A 23025-nucleotide genomic window follows, 5' to 3' on the forward strand; every position below is an offset into this window, starting at 1 on the left:
ACGCCCAATGGCCTTCCTAAGTGGATATGAAATATATCCTGATGAAACAGCATTGCTGATACTTAGTCTTTAATTTGCTGCCGATATAAACCGTCTGTGAAAATGACTGTACCTTATGCTTGTTTGATTCGGCTCATTGAAGTTTCAGCCAAAAACAACCAATTCAATTCCGTCTCATGCTCGATCATGTTTGTCGGAAGAATCTATTCTCCCTCGTTCAGAACAAGTGCGGGTGATTTCGGTGTTCATTCCAGCTCCATCTGCAGCGAAGCACAAGCCTGTATCTAACCTTTCTTTTTCATAATATCGTTTTTTGACAGGCATTTGGCTTAGTCCGAATTTACGAGCCACTAAACGCTGTTATGCGCCCACCTCGATTCATTGCCCATAACGTGCTTTTCTTTATTCTTTTCTTCATTCCTTACTTTTCCTTCCGTCCGCTTAACCCGGCGATTTCCCCGGAATCGCGCTGGTCGCTGCCTCTCTCACCAGTTCGCCACGAAGTCACCTCAACTGAGGTAATCCCACATTGTCGAACGGGACGTGTGCATGCATACATGTCCCCAAGACAGCGTGCAGTACTGGATGATGACTATTATGGTAGCTTACAGCGAACTCTGGCGGCTAAACTCCAAACAGTCTGCCTGTGGGATGATGCAGACAGCTAGGTTTATTGCCTAGTAAGCTGATCTTGTCAACATACTTAATGGACTCCATTGCATACTCTAAGTGAAAACGGTGAAGCATGTCGATTTCTGTTGAAATAACGCCTGAACAAAAGTCGTCCATTTCCAAAGTTATCTTCCTTTTCTACTCTTGTCCCGTGAACATAGTTTAGAAGCATCTTTGGACCAAGGTTACGAAGCTGAAATGTCCATGAACTGTAGAGCTACAGTCAGTACCTGAAATTTTGTACAACCAACGTTGAAATGCACGAGGACGAAAACTGAGATACGATGGACTCTTGTAAGTATATTTCTTGGGTACAGACACATAGCATTCATCCATCAAAATATGTTTTGATTCAAGCAAAACGCCACCAATGATGCCATTGCACAGAAAACCCCCAAATTATGCAGCTCTATGTCTGTGCATTCTCAGCCACTAGCCACCTCAAGAGATCACCGACGCAGTATCACATGTTCACTTCGCTTCGCGCCGAACCTACTCTGGGATAAAGTCAAACAGCGCAGACGAAAAGCGTCAAAATCTCGGCTTCCTCAAGCACTCGCATCCGCATCTGGCTGCAGTGGCCGACGGCGGGCCGCGGAGTCTGCGCAGCGGTGGCGCCACCTGCGTCACGTCGAAGCAGCCGTCGGCAGACCCGCCGCCCGGCTACTTGTCGACCGGGCCGCCCTGGCTCACCCAGTCGGCGAACGAGCCCTGGTACACCCTGACCAAAGAAGGATTAGTGACGATAACACATGAACGCTACTAATGAAAAAGCCATGTTATGCTAATGCATTCACACATTCTCGGAAATGTGGGGGACTGGTGTCCGGCGTTAACCTCAAAACGCACACAGCGCACAAACAGGCATTCAGCGACCTTCCATTTGCAGCCGGTGACCGCCTGCCATCTGCGGGCAAATGACAGCAACAGCCAGTGGCGTCCGCCTCACCGCAAGTTGCTGAAGCCGGCCTCAGTCAGCAGGGCGGCCGCCTTCTGGGCGCGGACGCCGCCCCTGCAGTGCAGGATCAGCGGGTCACGTTCCCCGGGACGGGCGACGCCGTACCGCTTCTTGAAGTTGTCCTCCGACAACGCCACCGCCTCCTTGATCTCGGGCACTGCAACGGCCCACCGGGTGTGCAATGTGTGAGGCGAACAGGCAGGAACACAGGCCAGCGTGACCCGGCGCCTACAGGCAACAGGACGGCTGTCCATGCGCAGTGGCCCTATGACCTGATTTTTTTCTACCAAGTGTTTGGAATTAACTGTTCGCTTTCTTTGGAAACACCTTGTTGGAAGAATTAATGATGAAAATACATCAGATACATTATCAAAATATATGTTACAAGGCCTAACGTATTTGCTCAACTCCTTTACTAAACCAAAACTTTAAACATGAGCAATCCGGCAAACGCCGTCACTCGACGGATGTCAGTAATTCCGCGCAGTCAGCTGCAGCCGCTGATCATAAGCTGTCCATGAAATGGTGCGATATTACGCGGCCCCTCCCCTCAACACATGCACAAATTCACAATGGGAACAGTTCACGGTTAGAAACAGAGCACGTCAAGAAGGCGTACCCATCAAGAAAATGACTGATGGAACGGTACAGTGCGGACATTTGACTTCGGCATGGCGAGCCTGCGCTTCGATCAAGGGAAGATTTCACGACGCATGTAACATCTCAGCCAGCCAGCAGCGCCGCAAGTTGTCACGGCGCCAGTTACAGCGGGGTCGTCGAAATGTCAGCCCGGTAGTCGGGCTCGGACACTCGAGTCGGCGTCCGGTACTGGACAAACGCCCTACCAACTGATCGGCACGCGCCGCAACGCTAGCCGACAATCGATCCTCAGTCGGAATCAGATCCAGACAATCGATAGCCGAGGTCTACTGACGTGGCAGGCTGATGGAGGTGGGGATCTTGCCGTCCGTCTTCAGTTCCTCAGGGTTCCGCACGTCCACGATGGTCGCGTCGCCATCCTTCACCGCTTTCTTGACGTCAGCGAAGTCAGCAGCTAGAAAACAGCCCAGACCTTGATGACTTACAGCACATCGCGTTTTGATCCCGTCTGGGACATCGTTGACATGCAAAGTGTACAAGTTACATTTGATATCACGAGCGACTTTATTTTGTCAGGCATTCGTTGCTCAACGTTAAAATGCGCAGATATTGGTTGCAAGCTAGCTCTGAACCCCGTAATCAATCGCCAAACAACGGCAGATGGACAACGGATGCCCAGAGTGACAACACAACATCGAGCGTCATATGTTTTAGAGCCTGTGGGTCAATGCTGTCATTGCATGGGAGAACACTACAGATGAATTGTTGACCCATTTGCAAGACAGCCAGGTGTGCCCAAGCCGACCTATGCCCACAAAACAGAACCCGGCGTTGCAGTCTCCACAGGTCAACGGGCATCGGACCCCCTCAGCTCTCATTAAGTGGTGACCGACGGACGAGAGAAAAAGATCATGCGCCGGGAAATAATGCTTTAAAACTCCTGTTACACTCAATTCATATGGACATCGGGAATTCAGGGACGCAAACTTGCACTACGCAGTTTTCGGGTGGATGCCCAGAGGGACTGACAGTTACAACACAAGCAATCGAGATTACACTGGGGTCTGCAGTGCGTGTGGTGTTGTAACTGCCAATCCGCTCAGGTTTCAATCTGAAAATTGCACAGGCAAAACCTACGCCTACATTACCCTGGGAGCACACGAGATGAGCTCACAAAATGTTACGAAGTACCACTCTCCCATGCTTTTAGTTTCCCCGTGTTTTCCACAGGGTGGGCGGGGGTGGGGGTGGGGGTGGGGGTGGGGGTGGGGTGGGGTGGGGGTATAATGATACAACCTGATCGGCTTTGCATCACTCCTTAATGTCATGGAAATCACCTAAGGTTACTTGCCGTGCTTTCTCACATCATAGCATTATTCGGAATGACCGTCAAAGAAATGGAAATAAAAAACGAGCAAAAATCCCGAGCCCATTCAACTTTAGCCATTACAGCCAATGGTGAAAATAGAACGAACCCGGACCAGCAGAGCAAGAAACGGCGGGAAACTACAACCGTGGGAAGCCGGAGGGGCAGGGGCAGTGCCCACAGGCGAATGCACCTGCTCCAAGTGCTCATGCAGATGTGACCAGCACCCTCAATTTACAAGCCAACTATGTCAACGTTATTGTGCGGATGGTCCTTCATCGCTATTAAAACATAAAAGGGGTCAACAAACTGGGCGAGCGCGCACCATTCCCGTTTGGTAGTGTTTGAACACTAGTTACTTCACTTTGTGTGAAATAACTGCGATGTTCAAACATCATTTAAGCATTGCGTTCATGCGATACGGGTGTTTCCAGTTTCCTCTGGTCCAGGTTGTGTAAGAAAATCCGTCCGAAAGAATGACTGCATAAAACTCGTGAATACGCTCGGATTTAATATTGACCTTCCCTGGCGGGACTCAGTTCAGTGCATATCTCTCACTGCACCGTGAGCAACCCGTCTGTGTCGTTTGAGGGCAATGTATCCCAAGCTCGTTGATGCCTAAGCAAGAGCGTTTAAGGCCTCAAGAGATGAGCACTGCAGACAACTATAGCAAGCTGTTAATAGACAGCGGCACAGATTAGCTTGTCATTACATTGGTATTGAACATGTTCGTAGGACAGTCACGGCAACGTATCACGGACAGTCTCGGCAACGTGTGTCGACACGCTGCGAGCGAGGCATGGAAGACCTGTTTTATTTCCAATAAGTCTAAATGACAAGCTCTAAAAAAGGGAAGTGCCATAATGCGGAGAACGCGTGGAAACGACCTTCTACACAGACTACCCCTACCACGCAATGTAAAATGGGCAACTCTCTGCCCACATCTACAAATTTTTGTTCCTACTCGGCAATACCCCAACTTTTAACCCCGAAGACGAAACGCTCTGAGCACTTGCATGAAATCACTGCAGAAGAAATGTGTCAGTGCTGGGTGCAACCTCATCACCAATAACTTTCCACTTAAAATCATGAGGACTAAAAAACCTCTCGCTTTGTATGGCTACCAAAACGAGAAAATTCAGGCAAAAACAAAAAACAGCAGTCAATCCTGAGTCTCCTAACAGCTGAAACATAGCAACCATTCCACTTCGCTTTTGGCTGTAGCGCCATGAACTAACACGCCGCCATCGTTTAGGCCCTACTGCCGGGCACCCGCTTCTCGTAGTACCCATGCTGATTTTGAAACTTTGCAGATGATTACCAAAGAAAACTGCCGGCAAACGCACAGATACTCGGTGCATCAGGCGAGCGTACCGTAGTATGCTGCGATTCAGCTGAAAAATTATTATACAAAAATCAATATCTTCCACGGAGTAAGGTTGCCTTGCCGAAGCCAAAGATGTCAAACGGCTGAAGTCATGCTCAGGTTATGGACGAAAAGCCGATATCATGCCCTAGGTCATGTTATTAAACAGCGCTGGAGGTTGAAACCTAACCCGAATACAGGTGGACATGGGATCCACCAAGTTCGCCCGTCGCAGCCAATGTCCCACGAGTTCTAAGGGGTGGGATCGCCTGAGAGGAAGCTACTACCCCTTGGAGAGCTCCGACATCAACTCCAGCGGTTATTATTAATTTGATGCAACAACCACACCGTTTTTTATGGGTGAGAGCAACATTGAAAACACATTTGTAATATCTAAGTGAGATGACATGTGACTGAGAATTGGACGAAAAGTACAAAATTGTACGCCATTTTGTCAAGCAAACTACTGTTCGTGTCACGAAACATCACCTGAGAGCATTTGTCTACAACTAAGATCAGGCGATGTTGCAGTGTACCCTTAGCAACAAAACCAAACGAAAACCGGCACAGAGCGTGCAGGGAGAAAGCGTTCCACTATAGGACAACACGTGGATTACTAAAGCCATGTCTCCAAACCGACACAGCAACAGGCAATAAGTACGCTAGAAAACAAACGAGTCTTACCCCATTCCGAAGTGGCAAAGCTAAGACGTGAGAGAATCGGCGCGGGTAGGCGGTGCATTGTAGCACGCACAGCACCAGAGCCCTGTCTCAAGGCTTCCAACGCTCGCAGGCCAACTGTTGAACCAAAACTGGTTACTCAAGCAATGGTACGACAAGTGCTTATAAAAAACAAATAGATGAATATCATGTGCACACTTCAGGTCACTGAACTGCGCAGGGACATTTGCTCGCCTTTTTATGACAGTCAACTCTCAACGGCGTAATCGGCAGATCATGCTCGTGGACAGCTAGCGCTCTTGAATAGTTTGCGAATCACTGTTTATAAACAAATATTCCCCGCGTCACCTTAAGTCGTAGTTCCATCGAATATTAAGCTTATGACGGAACGCGAAGTTTCTTAAGACTGAAAAGCGGAGAATGGCAGATTTCCGATGAAAAAAGGCTGTCTTTTATAATGGCCCTATATCTAGCTACTGGGTGGATTGGTGGCTCATCGAGGGGGGACAAATGTGGGGGGGGGGGGGAGAATTCACCAAAGAACGCCCAAAGCCCCACCCATATCTTCATGAAACCATCAATCCAAACGCCAAATTACACCTTATAGACTAGAACGAGAAAAATGACGAAGCACTGCCTCGTGCCCAGGTCCGTGTGCACGGGTGCTCACACGCGTCAAAGCTTTAAGACAACGGTCTGGTGATGAGGCGTATCCGAGCGTATAGCGAGCGAGGCAAAAGGTATAATCCATAGCCACATCCGTCCGGTGAACAGGCCGGTTGTTAGCCCTGCAGGCTATCTCTATTCTCGCTGTAATTCAGTTCAGCCACATTCACCAGGCTGCCACCTGTATTACCCGTGCAATGCGATTTTTGTGAAAATAATCGGTATTGGTATCGAGTCTGGGATATGAAGAACGATGTAAAACGTGCGACAAGAATAATTCGTGCGAACAAAAGTGACGCATCGTTATCAGGTGTAAGCTTTGCATCGATCATGATCTCCATACAATTTAATATCGATTATGATTTTCTGGAAAACAATCACCACAACTTTGCTGTCCGAAATGTACGGAAAACGTTCGCAACAATGTAACGATTATATGATGCACAAGTCGCTGTAGAACAGTACGGTGAATTCGGTAATTGATCTGAGTCCACAATGAGCAAAAAAGAACATAACATTTTTAGATCCCAGTTCCCGCATTCCGGATGATGCTACGCGTTTGGTCACTTTGTAGCATTGTGTCTTGTAGCCTTTGTCCCTTGCGTCTGCATCATTTGAAGGTTTCCTCCGACAGAATACGGATGCCGATTTCGCAGGAAGGCTCGTGCAGCCAACACGTCTCAATTCCACCCCTACGTGTCGCACAGATCTATGATTTGAAATGGCATTTTATCGAGCCGCTGACTTCGACACACAACATTACATTTCGTCGGTACTCTGCGGCCGGCTGGCGGCTCGCTCGCAGTCGCACGAGCCCAAAGTGTGCCGGTATCCGTAGATATGCTTGCTATCAGCTTACGCCAGCAGGCCTCAAACAGTGCAATCATTCGGCATTCAGGTGTATACCCGCGTCAAGGACTTGACAAATACTACGGCCATTTTTTACGCCCAGCAGCCGTACCAGATGACCACCAGCGCGCCGACCGAGCTTCGGCACGCTGTCCAACGAGACTCAGCGGTCAGCAGCGTCCTATGAACGCGCCGGGCAGACCGGCGGTCCGACGCGCACCAGGGAAATTTAACCCGGCTGTCCACGCTCACGACCACCAGACGACTGGGACAGCAAGCACGCCTGTTACACCGTCTGCTGTCTGCCTGGCTGCTGTCATCAAAGTTCAGTGAGCGCTGCAACCGGGTAATACAGACGTAACGAACAAGCGCCCGCCAGCAGCCGTACATGCCAGATACTTTGGTCATATTGTCAAGTGCAGGATGCTGATTGTGCAACTGCACTTGAAACTGAATATATTGGCAAAATTAGCCTGGATAGTAGCTAGCCTACGTTAACTAGACACGTTGTGTGGTCCAGATCATTCAGTTCTTCGATACTTAAAACACCTTGCCGACACTCAAACATCATCCCAAGTCATACTGTCGGCCCGGCCTCCGCAGCAGAAGAAACAAAAAACAGCCGGTTGAAGGGAATGTTCCACGTTTGAAGACATTGAAGCAAGCATCAGATATGATAGCATGGGCTCAATTGCATCCATCGGTATACTTTTAAGTGTAAAAACTGCTCAACACGACAAACTTCTCTGTTTAGTAATTATGCTTCTCAATGCGTCATTGTCTGCTTGCGTCATCGTATCGTGCACAACATTGATTGACAGCCAATTTACGGCAGTTATGTCTGGAAGTCGTACTCACGAACGCCAGATATGAACGACACATTCTTTTTTTTTGCCTTGATCGCCATATGGCTAATGACATGGCGAGACCTGAATAACGTTTTTTACAGCGTCATGAATGTCTGGGTGACCTTGAAATAGTAGCTCAGAAACTGGAGGTTTATAGGCCAGAAGGGCGAGAAGCAAACTGCACTGAATGACCTTCCAGTCGGCCATTTCAATTCAAAATCCCACACAAGTGTGAAACACTCCCTTAAATCAGGCCATGAGTAAATTTATCGCCGCGAGGCCTTGACGCGCGAGAGGAAGGCTTCCCCCCCCCCCCCCCCCCCCAGGCCTGTCGACAATGACCCGATGTGCCTGTGTCACCTGCGCATCGCCGGGATTTCTCATACACGTGTGAAAAGGGAATACGCCAATTCCTATTCCGGTATTTATAGACATACTTGTACCCGGGCCTCTGGACGTGCACTAAATCCAGTGCTCCAGAGAGGCAGACCTAAGCTAACCCTTCCACATCTGGCGGTTTCGTTACCGACCCAGACGCATCATCGCTGTGAGCGATGGAACAACGCATACTGGCGGAAGACGAGCGATCAGCTGCAGCCGCGGCTTACATACAGCTGACCTTCGCACGGTGCAGAGCAGGCCTGAGCTTCGTCGCGCTAAGTGTGCTCGAAGACATGCTGTCATGCACATTGAAAATGCAAACTTATTATGATTACTACCGGGGTGCGAGTACCCTCTTACTGATACTCTAGTTCGAGTGCTCTGAGTACTTTGAGCACCAGTACTCAAATTTAGAGTACGAGTACTCTAGATTTGCGCGCCTGTCGAGAGATCCGGTGTGGCGTTGTTTACTGCCGCCATGCACGTCACACGAACACACTTCAAACATAACTCACACGGCTTGGTTTGACCGTGGCTTTATCGGCCTGAATTTGTTGTGCAGGCACTAAAGGGAGAAATGACAAAAAGGTGAAATGTCGGGGCAACGGACTTCCTTTTACTCGTACGTTTTCAAATAATTACTTCATGTTCATTCGTATGGAACAGTATCGGACCCTCTGCGCATCCACGGCCTTCCTTGAGCTGGTAATTCACAGAAGCACCCAAGGTGTTCACACCGATGCACCCGGATACAAAGAACGCAGTTGGATGAGAAAAAAACCTGACGCGAGATATCACAACTTCTTCTCCCATCGAATTTCCAACGATATGTGGTCTTAAATATCATCGATGCAGCACAAGGGAACAGGGGCGTATGCAGGACTTTACGACGGGGCCTAAACAACTGAAATATTTCACCGAAAACCGAAGTTAGCGTCCCACAGGGGCGCACAGATTCACACGTTTCACAAAACAACACCGCTCGTTCTTTACTCTTATCTTAAAGTAGCTACCTAGATTTTTCGATTATCAACCTTTAGTCACGTACATGTGGGGGATGCAGTTTCCTATTTCAGCTGAAGGAGCTTCAGCTCCCCCTCTCCCCCCCCCCCCCCACACGCACCTCGGCCTCAACTTTGAGAGGAAAGTGGGCCAAATCCGTGACAAACCGATTTGTTGGCCTGTTTTGAAGGCACCTTTCGTTGTTACGCACTGTTCAGCCCTCCACCTCTCAACCTACTCCACCCATGCTAACTCAATCGGCGAAACTACACCTGTGGTACAAAACATACAAACAATTTGGTTTGGGGCGCACGTACTCTCGGGGGGGGGGAGGTTATCACGTGCGGACGCCCCTGCAACGGAATATCATTTGACCTCCCCTTCACCTGCGTCCTACCAGAACTCACCTTACCTACCCATCCAAACCGGAATGAATGATTGAATGAAAGCGATGTAACGAAATATTACTTACACATTGTAGCAGCGACACGTGGCTTCGCAAAGTTTTCTGTGTGATCCGGGCTGTTGGTATGAATATGTTCTTCCTGAAACAAATGATTCAGTCACGCGGTCGAACATTGCAGCATTGCGAAATAACGGAGGAACCATCAGTCGAAGACTCTACAAACACCAGTCTAAACTGGAGCTGTGTTTCGAAAAACGGCGGAGAAGGGTGGTACTCGATGGCTGAGCCGAAGCCAAGGCATCTCAAATGTTCCATGCATCCATAGAACGGAACAAAGTTCTGACAACGTGAACCCTACTAATTTCCTAAACTCTCCCTTGGATATGTCACCATACTTAGCTTGTCGGATCCATTATGGCTGATCGCATCGTGTGTTGTGAGTCAAATCGTATAACTTAAGACATGTCGGGTGGGCGTGGGTCAATTTGACCTCCCTCGAAGGGTTTCTCCGGAATGATTCCCGAAAGGGACGACGCAGCCGCGCCAAACTTTGCATAGCTGTAGGCAGTTGAATATCGGATCGCCTGGTATCAAAAACTTGTGGTCGCTGGACTACGACGGGTTAAAATCAGGCCATGAATTCAGCGAAGACAATATCTGGGGAAACGTTCAATCCGATGCAAATGACACAATGTTAAACGAAGCCGTACATCTCTGAGATAGTCTCTCAGGTAACACAATTTAATTGGCAAGCTCCTTTGGCCTATGGTCAAGTATGAAGGTCAGATCACGGTCCAAACCAAACTGCTTTATTTTTCCAAAGCTTGCGATGTGGGGTTGTTTCCAGTGCTCATTTCAATATTATTAATAACAGGACCGGCATCATGTTCCTTCCATGAACTTCTTAAACATTAGCAGAGGCTGCTAGCCTAAGATGACCCAGGTCGACATTTGTTTTTTGGAACAAACTACCTCACGTAATCTTGAACGCTTGTACAAATGCAAAACTCAAAGCGGTCTTGTTTGATTTTGGTCACCATGACCTGAGAAAGGTAAAAAATCACTTGCCTTACATGAGCACCAGTGACTCTTTTCTTAGAACCGGCATTTAGGTTCTGGGGGCACTCTGGACACCGATCTGGAGCTTGACCTTGTTTGACCTCACTTAATCCGAAAGCCATGACCTAAGAACCTTAAGTTATGGCACAAGTGCGTTCCTATGTAGTATACAGGCCAATACACCCTACAAATTTGGCGTCTCTAGCTTTTTTAGTTTCTTGAACCTCAGGGGCTAAATTGACCGCAATCCGCGTGAGGGGCATTCAACCAGCTGCAGGATACTTAGTAAAACGAAAATGTGTTCCGGCTCTCCGAGGTTCCAAATAACGAAACGACGTGAGGACTTCGAACCAGCCACCATGGCTGATGCAACCTATCAATCAGTCCTTCAATGAACTTCAATATGCTATCATAACGAATATATATTTCACTCAATAACATGGCATCACGCATGCTTCCTTGTTTCGTACTCCCTTATTGCGGCCAAACACATAACTTGTTCGACATTTACAAAGCAACCGCTTTTATACAAGCCTAAGCCTTTATCACAGGCCCAAACCTCCATCATCGAGGGCGCAAAATAACCACGGCAATCAGGGCGCCCTTAATCCATAATCGTCATCACTCTTTGATCTACATGAAAATCGGGCGAGTACCAATGACGTCATGGAAGTCTGTAATCAGCTGATTTAAGCGTCGCCCCGGTGATGCGCACGACTGGCATCTGCCAACGATCGTGCAAACACCAATTTTCGGCGACCATTGACGCAGCCACGCAAGCAGGGAAGCATTATTTGTCACTACGTTTAAAAACCATTGGCAGATGTTACCCTTCCCACCCTGCACATCAAAAATTGGCCCCATATCCGTGTGCATCGGCATATCCGCCGAAGCGCTTATTCGACGTGCCTCACGTCTACCCATGCATCACAAGCAACGCAGGATGCCTAGAACATCAGCACTAGTGCAAGCGGTCCCAGACTGATGGGACTTGTGTTTTTTCACAGGATGAAAACACATCGCACATCTAGCAGTACTCGCCTTCAAATGTTTATATCACAGGTCTGGTCAGTCTGCTTGCGCCGCACGAGGTTTATCCAAAGCCAGAGTAACACGAAAAAATGGCAGCGAAGTTGAAGGCATCTGATTGGTCACATGAACTAGTGACGTAGGGAGAAGCTCCGTTTAGCCGTTGTCTTTACAGCTGTCTCCAACGTCAGAAGAAACTGCATGCCTCATCTTGTGTTCATGAAACCTTCATCGTTTGGTTCGCAGCGTACCACAGTTTTATTAGCCGTTTTCAATCTGATGGCAATGGTCATTATGTTCTGACTCCTTCAACCAGGTGATAATGGGGTGGTATTAAAAATGTTTCGATCGTCAGAACTGCGTTTTCCGACAAAAATCAGCACTTACGGACTTGCATCATGAGACTTTATTAGCCGATGTGAACACAATAACCTCATAGTGTCATAATAACCAGGGTGCACGCACGATTTTCGTGGAAAAGGGACGGAACTCAGTGAGTACTCGCTGATTTCTACTCGCTGTCAGTGGCCTTTTCTGCAGCTATAGCAATGTGTGCCCAAGGGGATGGACCACCACTCCCGCCCCTTAACTATATCTATGATGGTAACCTTGAAACGGATGAGATGTGGCAACCCATTAGGGTGTCGCAGCCAATTCTGACCTGAGAAGCCCCCCCCCCCCCCCCCCATCCACGTCGCAAGGAAGTCTTTGCAATCCGACCCACCATACAGCTTCATAAAACAGCCGTCGTGAATTTGGCAGCCTAATATCCTCACGGTGACCGCAGAATGAGTGGGTAGCAATGTGTGGTTACCAGCAACCAATGTGATGTCGACACAACTCAATCATATAATCGTGTTTTGCCTGCGGCGGCTTCACGGCCGATCAGGAGAGTTGCGTGCGCCCAGTGCCTGCTCCCTGGATCTAACCCTGCTGACCGGGTAGCCGGTCGAATACGACTCGCTCGGCTGGGGGAGGTGGGCTCAATTTGAGCTACAGACATGAGATCTAAAAGCTAAGAGACCCTGGGACACGGAATTAATTGGATTTGATCAAACTCAAAGGTAAAACTGTAAGTAAATTAACTTGTGTCAAAATTTGACTTCCCTGGGTAGTGATCTTGAGGTCAAAGATGGCCAAACTTCAGATGGGTGTCCAAAGTGTGTACTGACCTCCTCATGCGACCGTCCCAAATTTAGATACCTGTTCTTAGCAAAATGTCTCAGGTGTTCATTTCATGGCGCTGACCTTACATAATATCAAGGTCTTAGTGTTCAAAAACCCACAAGGTTGTCTCCACTGTTTAATTTGAAGTACCGATGAGGATTACGCCAGGCAGTATGTGTTCCTCAAAACAAAAGATTATCTGCGCCATTTGTGGTCGGTGACCTCCTCTTACCTTCAAACAGTCCAAGGAAGATGTTTGTTGACGTCCTTGTTATAAATAAATTCAAAATGATCATCAGAAGCTACCCCATCAAGAAAGCTATGCTGTAAAAAGGCAGATTGGTTTTGGTCTCGGTCTGACCGTCTTATGGCGCCCAAGCTCAATGTAACTTGTTGCTATCTGACTGAAATGGTCGTATTGTCTAAGAAACTATTTTGAAGATACGCGGCCTCGTAAAACTCCCCTGACGCGTTAGATTGAATGATTCCCTTGAAACTGCCTTCGCTGACAGCGACGGCCTGACTTTGATCTGTCATAGGTCAGCGACCTTACAAGGCGCATCAAATTTTGCTCGTCAAAATATTTTATATTCATGTACTTGCTGACTACAACTATGGAAAGTTTGGCGCGGCTACACGGTACCGTTCGGTCATTATTCTGGAAAAACCTTCGTGTGTTCATATTGACTATCCTCCCCACCCAAACACATGAGTGTTTGAGCGAGAGTGAGACAACAGGAGCCTGTTAACAGGAGCCTCCCGAGTCAACAAGGGCCACTCCTGGGCCTCCTCACCTAGACCATGGGCTACCTAAGCCATAAAGCCGGTCTTATGATCCAGAAAACAGACCTCGTGATCCAGAAAAGATCTTTTGAGCCCGATTTTGAATCCTTTAGCTCAACCACTGGCCTCCTCGATCTGAAATCTGGTAATCTACGAGATCTACAAAACCTATAGTTTGGAAAAAGGAGCTTCCTAAAAATTTTCACGGGGCAGAAACATACTTTTGCTTCCCGGCATTGGGGGCAACTGAGTCCCTGCCCCTTGCTGCGCTGTCCCTGCGCCAAAGTGCCGCGGTAGGTAGTAGAACGACATTTTAGCATGGTTTGTTTTAGGGGCGTTGCTTTTACGGGCTTGAAACGGACTAACATCGGCAGCAGTGTGCTCACATTTTACAACCTTTGCTAAGATTTTACAGTGGCTTTGTTGACAACAAATGCCGCTGTAGGAAAGGCAACGATGGAAAAAATATTCGTTTTTTTTTGCTGTCGCATAGTTGCCACTATCTGTTGTTTAACCTCATGCAACTATCGGTGCATCCGAGTACGAGAGCCTCGGAAGCTCTGAATTCCGTTATGCGCCCGACGCCCTAATGTTGCATATCACAGGCGAAGGTTTGCGGTGTGTGCCAACCTGACGTCATGCTGAGACTGACCAATTATAAAAGACTTCAAAGCCAGAGCCACATTGAGGTTGAGGTGTACAAGTATTAGTCCACTGTTTTCCCCATCCTTGAGTGGCCCTTGCTCGCGGCAGCCTGTCTCAGGGTTCTCCTTCATTTTTGCCCATTTGTTATTGTGAGGGTGGCTTTGATTAATGTCAGGGCTTGTCACCGAAACTATTTCCGGCGTTTTTTATTCAATCACTGTTGTATATTTTCCATGACAACCTGGATGTTTGAATGATGCATTTGTGTTGTCTTGTAGCTGGCTAAAAGCCGGGGTTCCGCCCCCTGGCTGTAATCCTTCCTGGGCTGTTTTTGCATTCACCTGAAGATGCCTGCTGGTGTACTGACCTAATTTGTCTATTTATAAGTGGGGCATATGAAAAGTCAATGTTAAATGTATTCTTTAAATAAGGCTTTTGGGGGCCTGCCACTGCCTCATAACAATGTCTTGTGAACCTTGAACACTTAGTTGGCATCATGTCTAAGCACAGGTCTAATGCAGGTGGGGTGCAGAATCCCAGCTGCTTCAATTGTTATGCTCTTCTGGGCACCAGAAGTGGCATGTTGAAATGGGTGAGGCTGGTATGTGTGCTGGCCCTTGTGGTGGCATTGAGCTTTATAGGTGAGTTGGATGCCGAGTTATTTTAATATGGTTCCCACTTTCTTTTGGGAAATATGTATCAGGGTATAATTGCAATATTTGAACTTTGGGTATTGTAGCTGGCAATAAATATAAAATGAAGCTGGCTAAAGCTGATGTGTAATAATCTTCTGTGAATTATATCCCAGCTTAAAGTTTTGTGGTTTGTCCTCATCAGCACAAATTGTTAGGTATGTTATGGGCTGTACAAAAATCATGCAAATGTGCCTTGTATAACATGGTATGTCTAAGGTTGATAGTTTTATTATGATTCATTGAGGCACTTGCAACTGCAACCAAGTAGTCCAAATCATATGTACTCATTGTCTCCAATACTCTTTTTCAGCTTGGTCATGGTTCACAAGCATGTCCATCAAGAGACAAGGCTATGCTCTGCCTCTGCATGCACTAAAGACTCAATTCCAACAGAAAGAGTTAGATCCCGGCAGTAGCTCAGCCCTGGTTCCTGTAAAGAAAGCCTGTGCCCATCTTGACAGCATCAGAGCAGGAAGTGAAGGTTATGGAATTTTTGTAGCTCAATCTTAATGCATGATCTTGTGCTCATGCCACAGCTTCAGTTGCTCATTTTCACAGATAGAAAATTCATAGATAAGAATATTATCTATTTGTGCATTATAATGGTATTCTTTAAAATGTTCAGGTGTGGGTTTGTTGGTGTAATTATCTACTGTTGGTTTTTCTAGAACCAGGCTGACTTTGAACAAGCATTTTACATGACTGATGATACAATGTACCACTATATGCAAGGCCTGCAGTGTTCCAAACATCCTGTTGTCAGTTTTATGCTGACCTTGACCGTCCCCTTGCAGGCACAACGTTGGCCGGGTATGAGCTGCGTGCAGCTTTCCTGCTGGTGCGGCACGGCGACCGGGGCCCACTGCTACACGTGCGTAACCTGACTGACCTCGACTGCGGTACGTCAGCGTCGCTCTCTGGCGACATCCGCCGGCTTTACTCCAACTACAGCCGCGCGGCGGCCGCGCGCGCCGCCGACCCTTCGTGGCGCGCGCGACTGGCGGCGCTGAGCCAAACGCGCCTGCTGCCGGAGGGCCGTGGCTGCCGCGTAGGCCGGCTGACGCGGAAGGGTGCGCTGCAGCTGCTGCAGCTGGGCGCAGCGCTGCGCGGGCCCTACGCCCGCCTGGTGGCCGGCCCGCTGGCGCTCTACTTCACGCCGCTGGAGCGCACCTTCCAGAGTGGTGCCGCGCTCCTGTACGGCCTGGCTGGCGAGGCGGCCCTCTCGGCGAGCACCGCGTACCGCGTGACGCGCGACGTCCACCTGTGCCCGGCGCGCTGCAGCTGCGCGGCGGCGCAGCGGCTGCAGACGCGCGCCGCGCTCGAGCGCCGCCGCCAGCTGGAGGCGCACCCGGCTGTGTCCGAGCGCACGGCGCGCGTTGGCGCGCTGGCGACGGAGCGCGCCGCCACCGAGCCGCCGCTGCGCCCGGGCGAGCTGTGGGATGCGCTGCTGGCGTTCGTCTGCCACGCTGCGCCGCTGCCTTGCGCTGCCGGCCGCTGCGTGACGCCGGCCGACGCCACCAGCCTGTTCGCCTTCCGCCGCTGGGAGAGCCGGCAGCCGCGCGGCGTGCACGAGCGGCACGCCGCGCGGCTGCGCATGCGCGGCTTCTTCGCCGAGCTGGGCCGGCTGCTGGCGCGGCTGGAGGCGGGCGCCGCCGACGCGCCGGCGCTGGTCGTGTTCGCCGCGCACGACCTGACGCTGAGCGCGGCGCTGCTCAGTCTGGACGTGCGCGCCATGGCCGTTCATCAGCAGCCACCGTACGCGGCCCGGCTGGCCATCGAGGTGTACGCGCCGAGCGCGGAGCACACGCAGAAGGGACTCCAGTTCCGCATGGTGTACAACGGCGTCGACTTGACGCCGCTGCTGCCCATGTGCAACAGAATGGCCGAGTTCCGGTACGGCCTGTGTGGGCTGGCAGCGCTGATGAACTTCACGGGGCCGGGGTACATGGCGCCGTTTGACGGACGGTCATACGAGGAAGCCTGCGACGATCCCAGCAACTAGGTCGTTTTTTGCGAGGGCTGAATGATCTCTTCACGTGAACAATGGCGATCACTGAAACCCCCGTTTAGTGTCCTTAATGGCTACGCATGATGGTGGCGCTCCTTGCCACACGAGTCATGTGGTATGTAACTGGCGGAACGGATTGTTGATAGGTGTCTTGTCATTTTGCTATGTAACTGGCGGAACGTCGGATGACGGATGTCTAGTCATTTCGTAAATGACGCATTTCATATATTTGATTTTGTTGGTTTTGGAGTCCTGGGCGCAGGGACAGCGGCCCGGCGTGGCTCTCGTATGCATGTATTACGCCTGCCAGCCGGCTATTTCAGGTCCAGTTGTGGAGTTGGCGAGTATTTGCATCGATCTCAGGCAGGCACCGAATCTATGGCGTGCACCATTTTACGATACAACCCTAGCCTGCAGAGCTTGAAACGTTCCTACTGCGTTAGCCAGCTGTAGGCATGGTTGACCGATGAGAGCCGGCCGTTTCGGAGGTCCCCTCCCACTGCATGTGTGGGGAAAAAACATCCGGGCGCCGTTCCCCGTCCCGCCGGGGCGGCTGCATTGATCGGCGTGCCGGGGGGGCGTGGTGTTGTGACCGGTGTGAAACGCTTTGATGCGTACCTACTTTTGATCACAGGATTCGATTTTTTAGTGTGCTAGCTATGAAGGTATTCTAGTCTGCGACGCCGACCGGCTCTGCTCTGTGCGGTCATAAATGGTTACCAAGGTATTCTAGCCTGCGACGCCGACTGACTGGGCTGTGTGGTGATGCTTGCTTTTAGTTATTGACCTGTTCCAGTCAGCAACGCCAACTGGTTCTACACCGTGCGGTGATAGTTTGTTATTTAACGCTAGATAGCCGTCAGTCCTGTTTGACTAGTAGCGTTGCGTCGATCTTATTGCATTTTTTCGCAATGTATGAACTACTTATTACTCCGTTGTGTCACAAACAAATACTTAATAGTGCAAATTGGCCTTTTGTGCGTGTCATACGCCCCAGGCGTTAATCTGCAGGTGTTGATAGTCAATAAAGCAGGCGATAGTAGACAATTTTGTGTGTGCTGCGACAACGACCGGAACTAGTGGCGACGCCACAACAGCGTCATCAGTAACTACTTGTGAGGACGTTGGAGGCTGCCGGTAGGATATGGGTCCGTCGCGGTTCCACGTTCAAGTGGACTGAAGTTTTTAGTTACGGCGCTTGTAATTTGCATTACTTTGCTAGGCCCGTGGCCGTGCGTGACTGACGACTTACCCGACGGTCACGTGTTTTCCCTACGCCTGGCGCCAGGCAAATTCGGCACGTCCTTGAAGGGGACGATCGTGCTAAGCGTCCGGCTGCTACCGTAATAACTCGAGGAAATAGGAGCAGCTCATTTCATTCATGTATATCATTTTTTCGTGTATCATTTCAAAAGCAGGTACCCAAAATGTTGGGCACACTGTTTTCGACATAGACATATTGCCGTAACATTTTAGACGCGCGTTTTTATGGGCCGTGGCCGCAGTGCAACGGGGGGAGGGTCGACAACGTAAAGTTTCTAAAGCCTTGATTGGAGATTGTGCTACGACTTTTTTAAATTGCGTTTTATGTTTTCCTTTCAGGACAGCAACACGGCCGTCTTTTGTCTAGCGCATCTGTATATTGTCTACCTCGGTCTACATGTACCTACTTTTAGTGATGCTACGCTTATTGCAGTGTAACCAGGTGGGGCGAGTTCCGCCCAGCTCAGCCAGTGCGTAACAAGAGAAGGGGGTAGACGGCAAGGGAATGCTCACAAAGGCGTAACGTAGGGCCGTCTGCCGCGATTTCGCGGGAAGGGCTCTCGGTATGGGAAAATTCCTCCTAATTTGGCCGCTGCAATTTCGGATGGAAAATGACGCACATGTTTCGAAAGAGCAGCTCTGTTAAGCGGTAGTAATTGTATCTTCCATAGAGGAATACGCTATGTACGCCTGCGACATGTGCTCAAGGTGTTTGAGATTCTGAAACGGTAGGTGCTAAGACAAATTGTGAACAGATTGTCCGTGGTTTGCTTAATTTTGAATGCAATTGTGACTTGCAATGAAATGTAGGCTGCTAATAATGAAGTGATCGTTGTTTGCCTCATTTGAAATGTTCCTTTTAAGCATAAAGATATCAAATATATGATACAACAAGTGGTCCCACGCGTAGAAGTGCAACAATCGCCTGAGGACTTTTGTCAGTGAGCAGTTGCATGTTTTTTAAGCCAGCTATGAAGGGTTGAACTTCAGAGCATTTATCTGATTTTGTGCTTGAAGTACACCACAAGGCACAACCTGAGTGAAGACATCAGTCTGTGGTACATTAGGAGAATGTGCATGAAGTATGCCTACATGAAGTAGAGGCACTTGAGATGCTGGAACTTATGAACAAGGATGTCCATTTCAAGAGTAGGGATGCTGTCAAAAGCTGAACTTAGCTTATGCCACACCATGCCTGGAGTATTATGCACAGGGTTGGTCCCCATGTACCCAAAAGGATATGGATAGGCTGGAGGGGGTATGGTAAAAAGCAACTAGGATAATAACTATGATTAGCAACTTAGAATATGAGGAGATAGCTTCAGGTCTTGGATTTGTATTCATTGAAATATCATAGATGTAGAGGGGTTCTCATAGAGGTATTTAAGATTGCAAAGGGGAAAGACAAGGTAGATCTACAAGTGCACTTGAAGTTAGGCAGAAACTTAGAGGGAAACCAGTCTCAATTAGCAAAAGGTAGGAGCAGAACTGTGAAGATGCATATGTCACTTAGTCAAAGCATAATCAACAATTGGAATGGACCCAGGACTGCCAAACAAAGTTGTAGAAAGTCCCTCCCTAGCAACAGTTGAAAATGATCTGGACAACTTCTGTTGATCTAAGGATCTTATCTCTAGTTAAATTTAGGGAAGTGAGGTCATAAGATTAGTGGCTAGCATGGGTTAGAAACCATTAATGGGCCCTTGTTGTCTGTCTGTTGGTCTGATGTGTTTGTGTCTTTATGCCTAGAGCTGAGCTCCTTGGTGTTGTGTGACATGGTTGTCAGTTGTCATTCAACTTGTTCAGTGGTCATTTTAGTTGTAAAATACTGTTTAAGTGGCAGAGGTGCATGTCATTTACTTCCCCCACTACTAGTGTTGGAAAATCTAAAAATCTTCCTGGTAGCAGAGTACAAATTTTCTATAGTGGAGTACAAAATTATCCAAGTGCTGCAGGTCATTACAGTTGTATTTATGTTATCTTTAAGAGATAACAGTACAGTTGGTGGTACTCAACAAAAGCCCCACTTTTTATTTACAGCAATTCATGTAAAAACACTAAATGAAAGGAAACATCAGTATTAAACATGGCACACTGAAACAACAGTCTCTTACTCTGTACTATGCAACATGTGTGAATATACATAGGTTTGCAATTTATGAAAGGTTCTGCCTACACCCTCCGAAATGAAGAGTAATTACCCATTGGGCTTACACACTCTCCCAAATGGAGGGCGACTACACACCGGGCTAATGCACCCTCCAAAATGGAGGCTGGGTATGATACGCACAGCCAGAAAAAAAATGGTACACAAAAAATGTGAATTAACATGCCACAGACTGCTACCTACTCATGCTCCACCACGATCACGCTGCTCACGCTCCACCACGGTCACGTCACTCACGCTCCACCAGCTAACTGGTTTTAAAAACAGCTAAGCATTTATGCCCCCCACCTTGCAACTCCCAGTCAACACACGAGGCTCTGCACGTCCCACCTGAACAATAGAGACAGGCAGCACTCCTCACCGATTTATGGAGCCAGCGGGAGTACCATGCCTGCCAGACCCGTGCAGGCCGACCAAAAGGGATCAGAGTCAGTCACTCCGCTGACTCCGGCGGATAATGCAATGTATAAATGGATTTTGATGCGCTTTTACTGATACCATTGAAGAATATGATAATTCACGCTGCAATTTAATCATGATTTTGTCTTAATCTTGTTTTTGTCCCTTCTCCGTAATTTGTCGGACCAAAATTATGGGTTCATCTTACTCCGGTGTTCTGGTGTTTTTACCGGAGTGAGATGGCTGTCTCCGAACAGTTTTTTGGCGATGTATAGCAGCGTTTTTCAACTTAAAAGGATATTTTTGTAAAGCATGAATTACCAGCTCCAATTTCACACCCTTAAGTGACAAATTTAACTTTGTTTAAGTCCACAGCTTCCGTAACATTTTTGTACTCCGGGTACCAGGAAGTGGCCAAAAATCCAACCACATGGCAGTTCTGGATGAGTACAAATAATAGTACAAAAATAAGTCCTTCATAATCGTGATGTCCATCTCTGTACAGCTTCCCTCCAAATGCTTACAAATCTGTCCGAGGCATGAGCGCGAGCAGAATATTTATGCTCTTGACAAATCAGTCACGAGGAGGCGAACCATTAAAGCCAATTGAAGAGCTCTGCTGTGTTCAACCTCCAACCTGAGCTGGGAGGTGGGTGCAAGCCGCTGAATAGTTGAGACGTTTCCGACACTGAATTGCGAGTGATTCTCTTATTTGCATTGCCATGACACAGTGGTGTTGCGTGAGTAGGCAGCCATCTGTGGTAGGTGATTGGCAGTGTGGTTTTCTATGACTGTTCGTTGCATCTTTGGCAATTAATGTGATTCGTCGTCAATGGTAGGTTAAGTGATATTCAAGTTGGTCTGTGTAGGGCGTAGGAAACGAGAGCTTTGCTGATCCACAGACCGGTGCGATTCTGGTACTCGTAACTCATTTCCCGGTATTGTTCAAAGGCGATTCCATTCAACATTCACACACTTTACTTTTCACATTTCCATACATGGTTTATCATATACCTAGATGGCAACACAGGCTGCTTGCTATTGGGCACCTCAGTCTGGTGGGTGCAAGATTTGTGCTCTCACGGATATCAATACATGGCTCCTAATGGAAGCAGCAAGTCTCACGCTGTTGCGCCTTTTGGTTTTTTTTTTGTCCTGACACAAAAAGGTAAAATGAGTTTCCACAGGCCGTTTTTGTTGCATCATGATGGCGTACAAAATATTTCATATTACCTAGTCACAATCCTGCGGTATAAAATCTCCCAGTATACATTATGCCAGGAGACGTCAAGTTTTCCAACACCGCCGTCTAGGCATGATTTGTCAATAGAAACTGCTTTGCTGGCTCCTCTGCATTTGCAGTTGGTAATGTCAGGAAGTACCTGAATGTGGTTGGTCTTCCAGGTCTCAGGATGACGTCCGGGTTCTACAGCTATGCCAAGCTGACCAAGAATGCCACCGAGTACGCGCGGCGAATGAACCGGCTGAGCTGCCGCATCTTCGGCGAGGTGGCGCGGCCCACCACGCAAACGTCCATGAGAGTGGTGAAGCTGCTGTCAGAAAGGCCCAAGTACAAGGACCCAGAGTATGTTGACTACTATCCACGCTTTAAAGAGACCTACTACTTGATGATTCGGCTCAGGGCACTGGGTCTGTACCGGGACGAGCACCAGGACTTCAACGATGAGATGAAGCGGTTGCGGAAGCTTAGAGGCAAGGGACCGCCGCCAAAGGGCCAGGGCAAGCGGGCCAAGAAGTAGGGATGGGCCCGTTTCTCTCGTGGTTTGTCAAGTGCGTGGCTTGCGCAACTCAGTGATGCTCCGTCGAAAATGTTCTGTTTGAATGCTGTTTAGTCCAGTAAGAACAGCGTTGTGTCGTAAGCAGTCTGCTGACATAAACGAGGAAAGAGCGTATTGCTGTTTCGTACTGGCGAAGATGTCTACATCTCTGTGCTGAGATCTCCAGTTTGTTCGAGGACGGCCTGGGTGCTCTTGCGCGACTCGGTGACTCGGTTT

General features: G+C 48.7%; 3 protein-coding genes across 7 annotated transcripts; 2 read left to right on the top strand and 1 right to left on the bottom strand.

Annotated features, from left to right (window-relative positions):
• Positions 1 to 954: 954 nt before the first annotated feature.
• LOC119110288 (rhodanese domain-containing protein CG4456) lies at positions 955 to 11945 on the bottom strand. Of its 2 annotated transcripts, XM_037234052.1 has the most exons (6): positions 11896 to 11945; positions 9862 to 9934; positions 5647 to 5760; positions 2565 to 2684; positions 1622 to 1787; positions 955 to 1393 (listed from the first exon to the last, which is right to left on the bottom strand). In XM_037234052.1, exons 2-6 carry the CDS (start codon positions 9863 to 9865, stop codon positions 1336 to 1338), a joined length of 462 nt encoding a protein of 153 aa, XP_037089947.1. In that variant the 5' UTR covers positions 9866 to 9934; positions 11896 to 11945; the 3' UTR covers positions 955 to 1335. The 2 variants fall into 2 exon arrangements, with proteins under 2 accessions (XP_037089947.1, XP_037089948.1); XM_037234053.1 differs by lacking the exon at positions 5647 to 5760 and having other exon boundaries at positions 11896 to 11914.
• A 2629-nt stretch (positions 11946 to 14574) lies between these two features.
• LOC119110067 (uncharacterized) lies at positions 14575 to 18229 on the top strand. Its single transcript, XM_037233810.1, has 5 exons — positions 14575 to 15119; positions 15484 to 15654; positions 15968 to 16072; positions 16274 to 16443; positions 16825 to 18229. The coding sequence occupies exons 1-5, from the start codon at positions 14975 to 14977 to the stop codon at positions 17173 to 17175; spliced, it is 942 nt and encodes a 313-aa protein (XP_037089705.1). The 5' UTR covers positions 14575 to 14974; the 3' UTR covers positions 17176 to 18229.
• Positions 18230 to 19077: 848 nt separating this feature from the next.
• On the top strand, positions 19078 to 22921 carry LOC119110291 (mitochondrial ribosomal protein S33). 4 transcript variants are annotated; one of them, XM_037234057.1, is made up of 2 exons: positions 19078 to 19172; positions 22415 to 22921. In XM_037234057.1, the coding sequence occupies exon 2, from the start codon at positions 22423 to 22425 to the stop codon at positions 22768 to 22770; it is 348 nt and encodes a 115-aa protein (XP_037089952.1). In that variant the 5' UTR covers positions 19078 to 19172; positions 22415 to 22422; the 3' UTR covers positions 22771 to 22921. The 4 variants fall into 4 exon arrangements, with proteins under 4 accessions (XP_037089952.1, XP_037089951.1, XP_037089953.1 ...); XM_037234056.1 differs by lacking the exon at positions 19078 to 19172 and adding an exon at positions 19506 to 19593; XM_037234058.1 differs by lacking the exon at positions 19078 to 19172 and adding an exon at positions 21686 to 21771.
• The last annotated feature ends 104 nt before the right edge of the window (positions 22922 to 23025 follow it).

Source organism: Pollicipes pollicipes, unplaced genomic scaffold (genome assembly GCF_011947565.3).
Source record: "Pollicipes pollicipes isolate AB1234 unplaced genomic scaffold, Ppol_2.1 Scaffold_7231;HRSCAF=8579_pilon_pilon_pilon, whole genome shotgun sequence".
Taxonomy (NCBI): domain Eukaryota; kingdom Metazoa; phylum Arthropoda; class Thecostraca; order Pollicipedomorpha; family Pollicipedidae; genus Pollicipes; species Pollicipes pollicipes.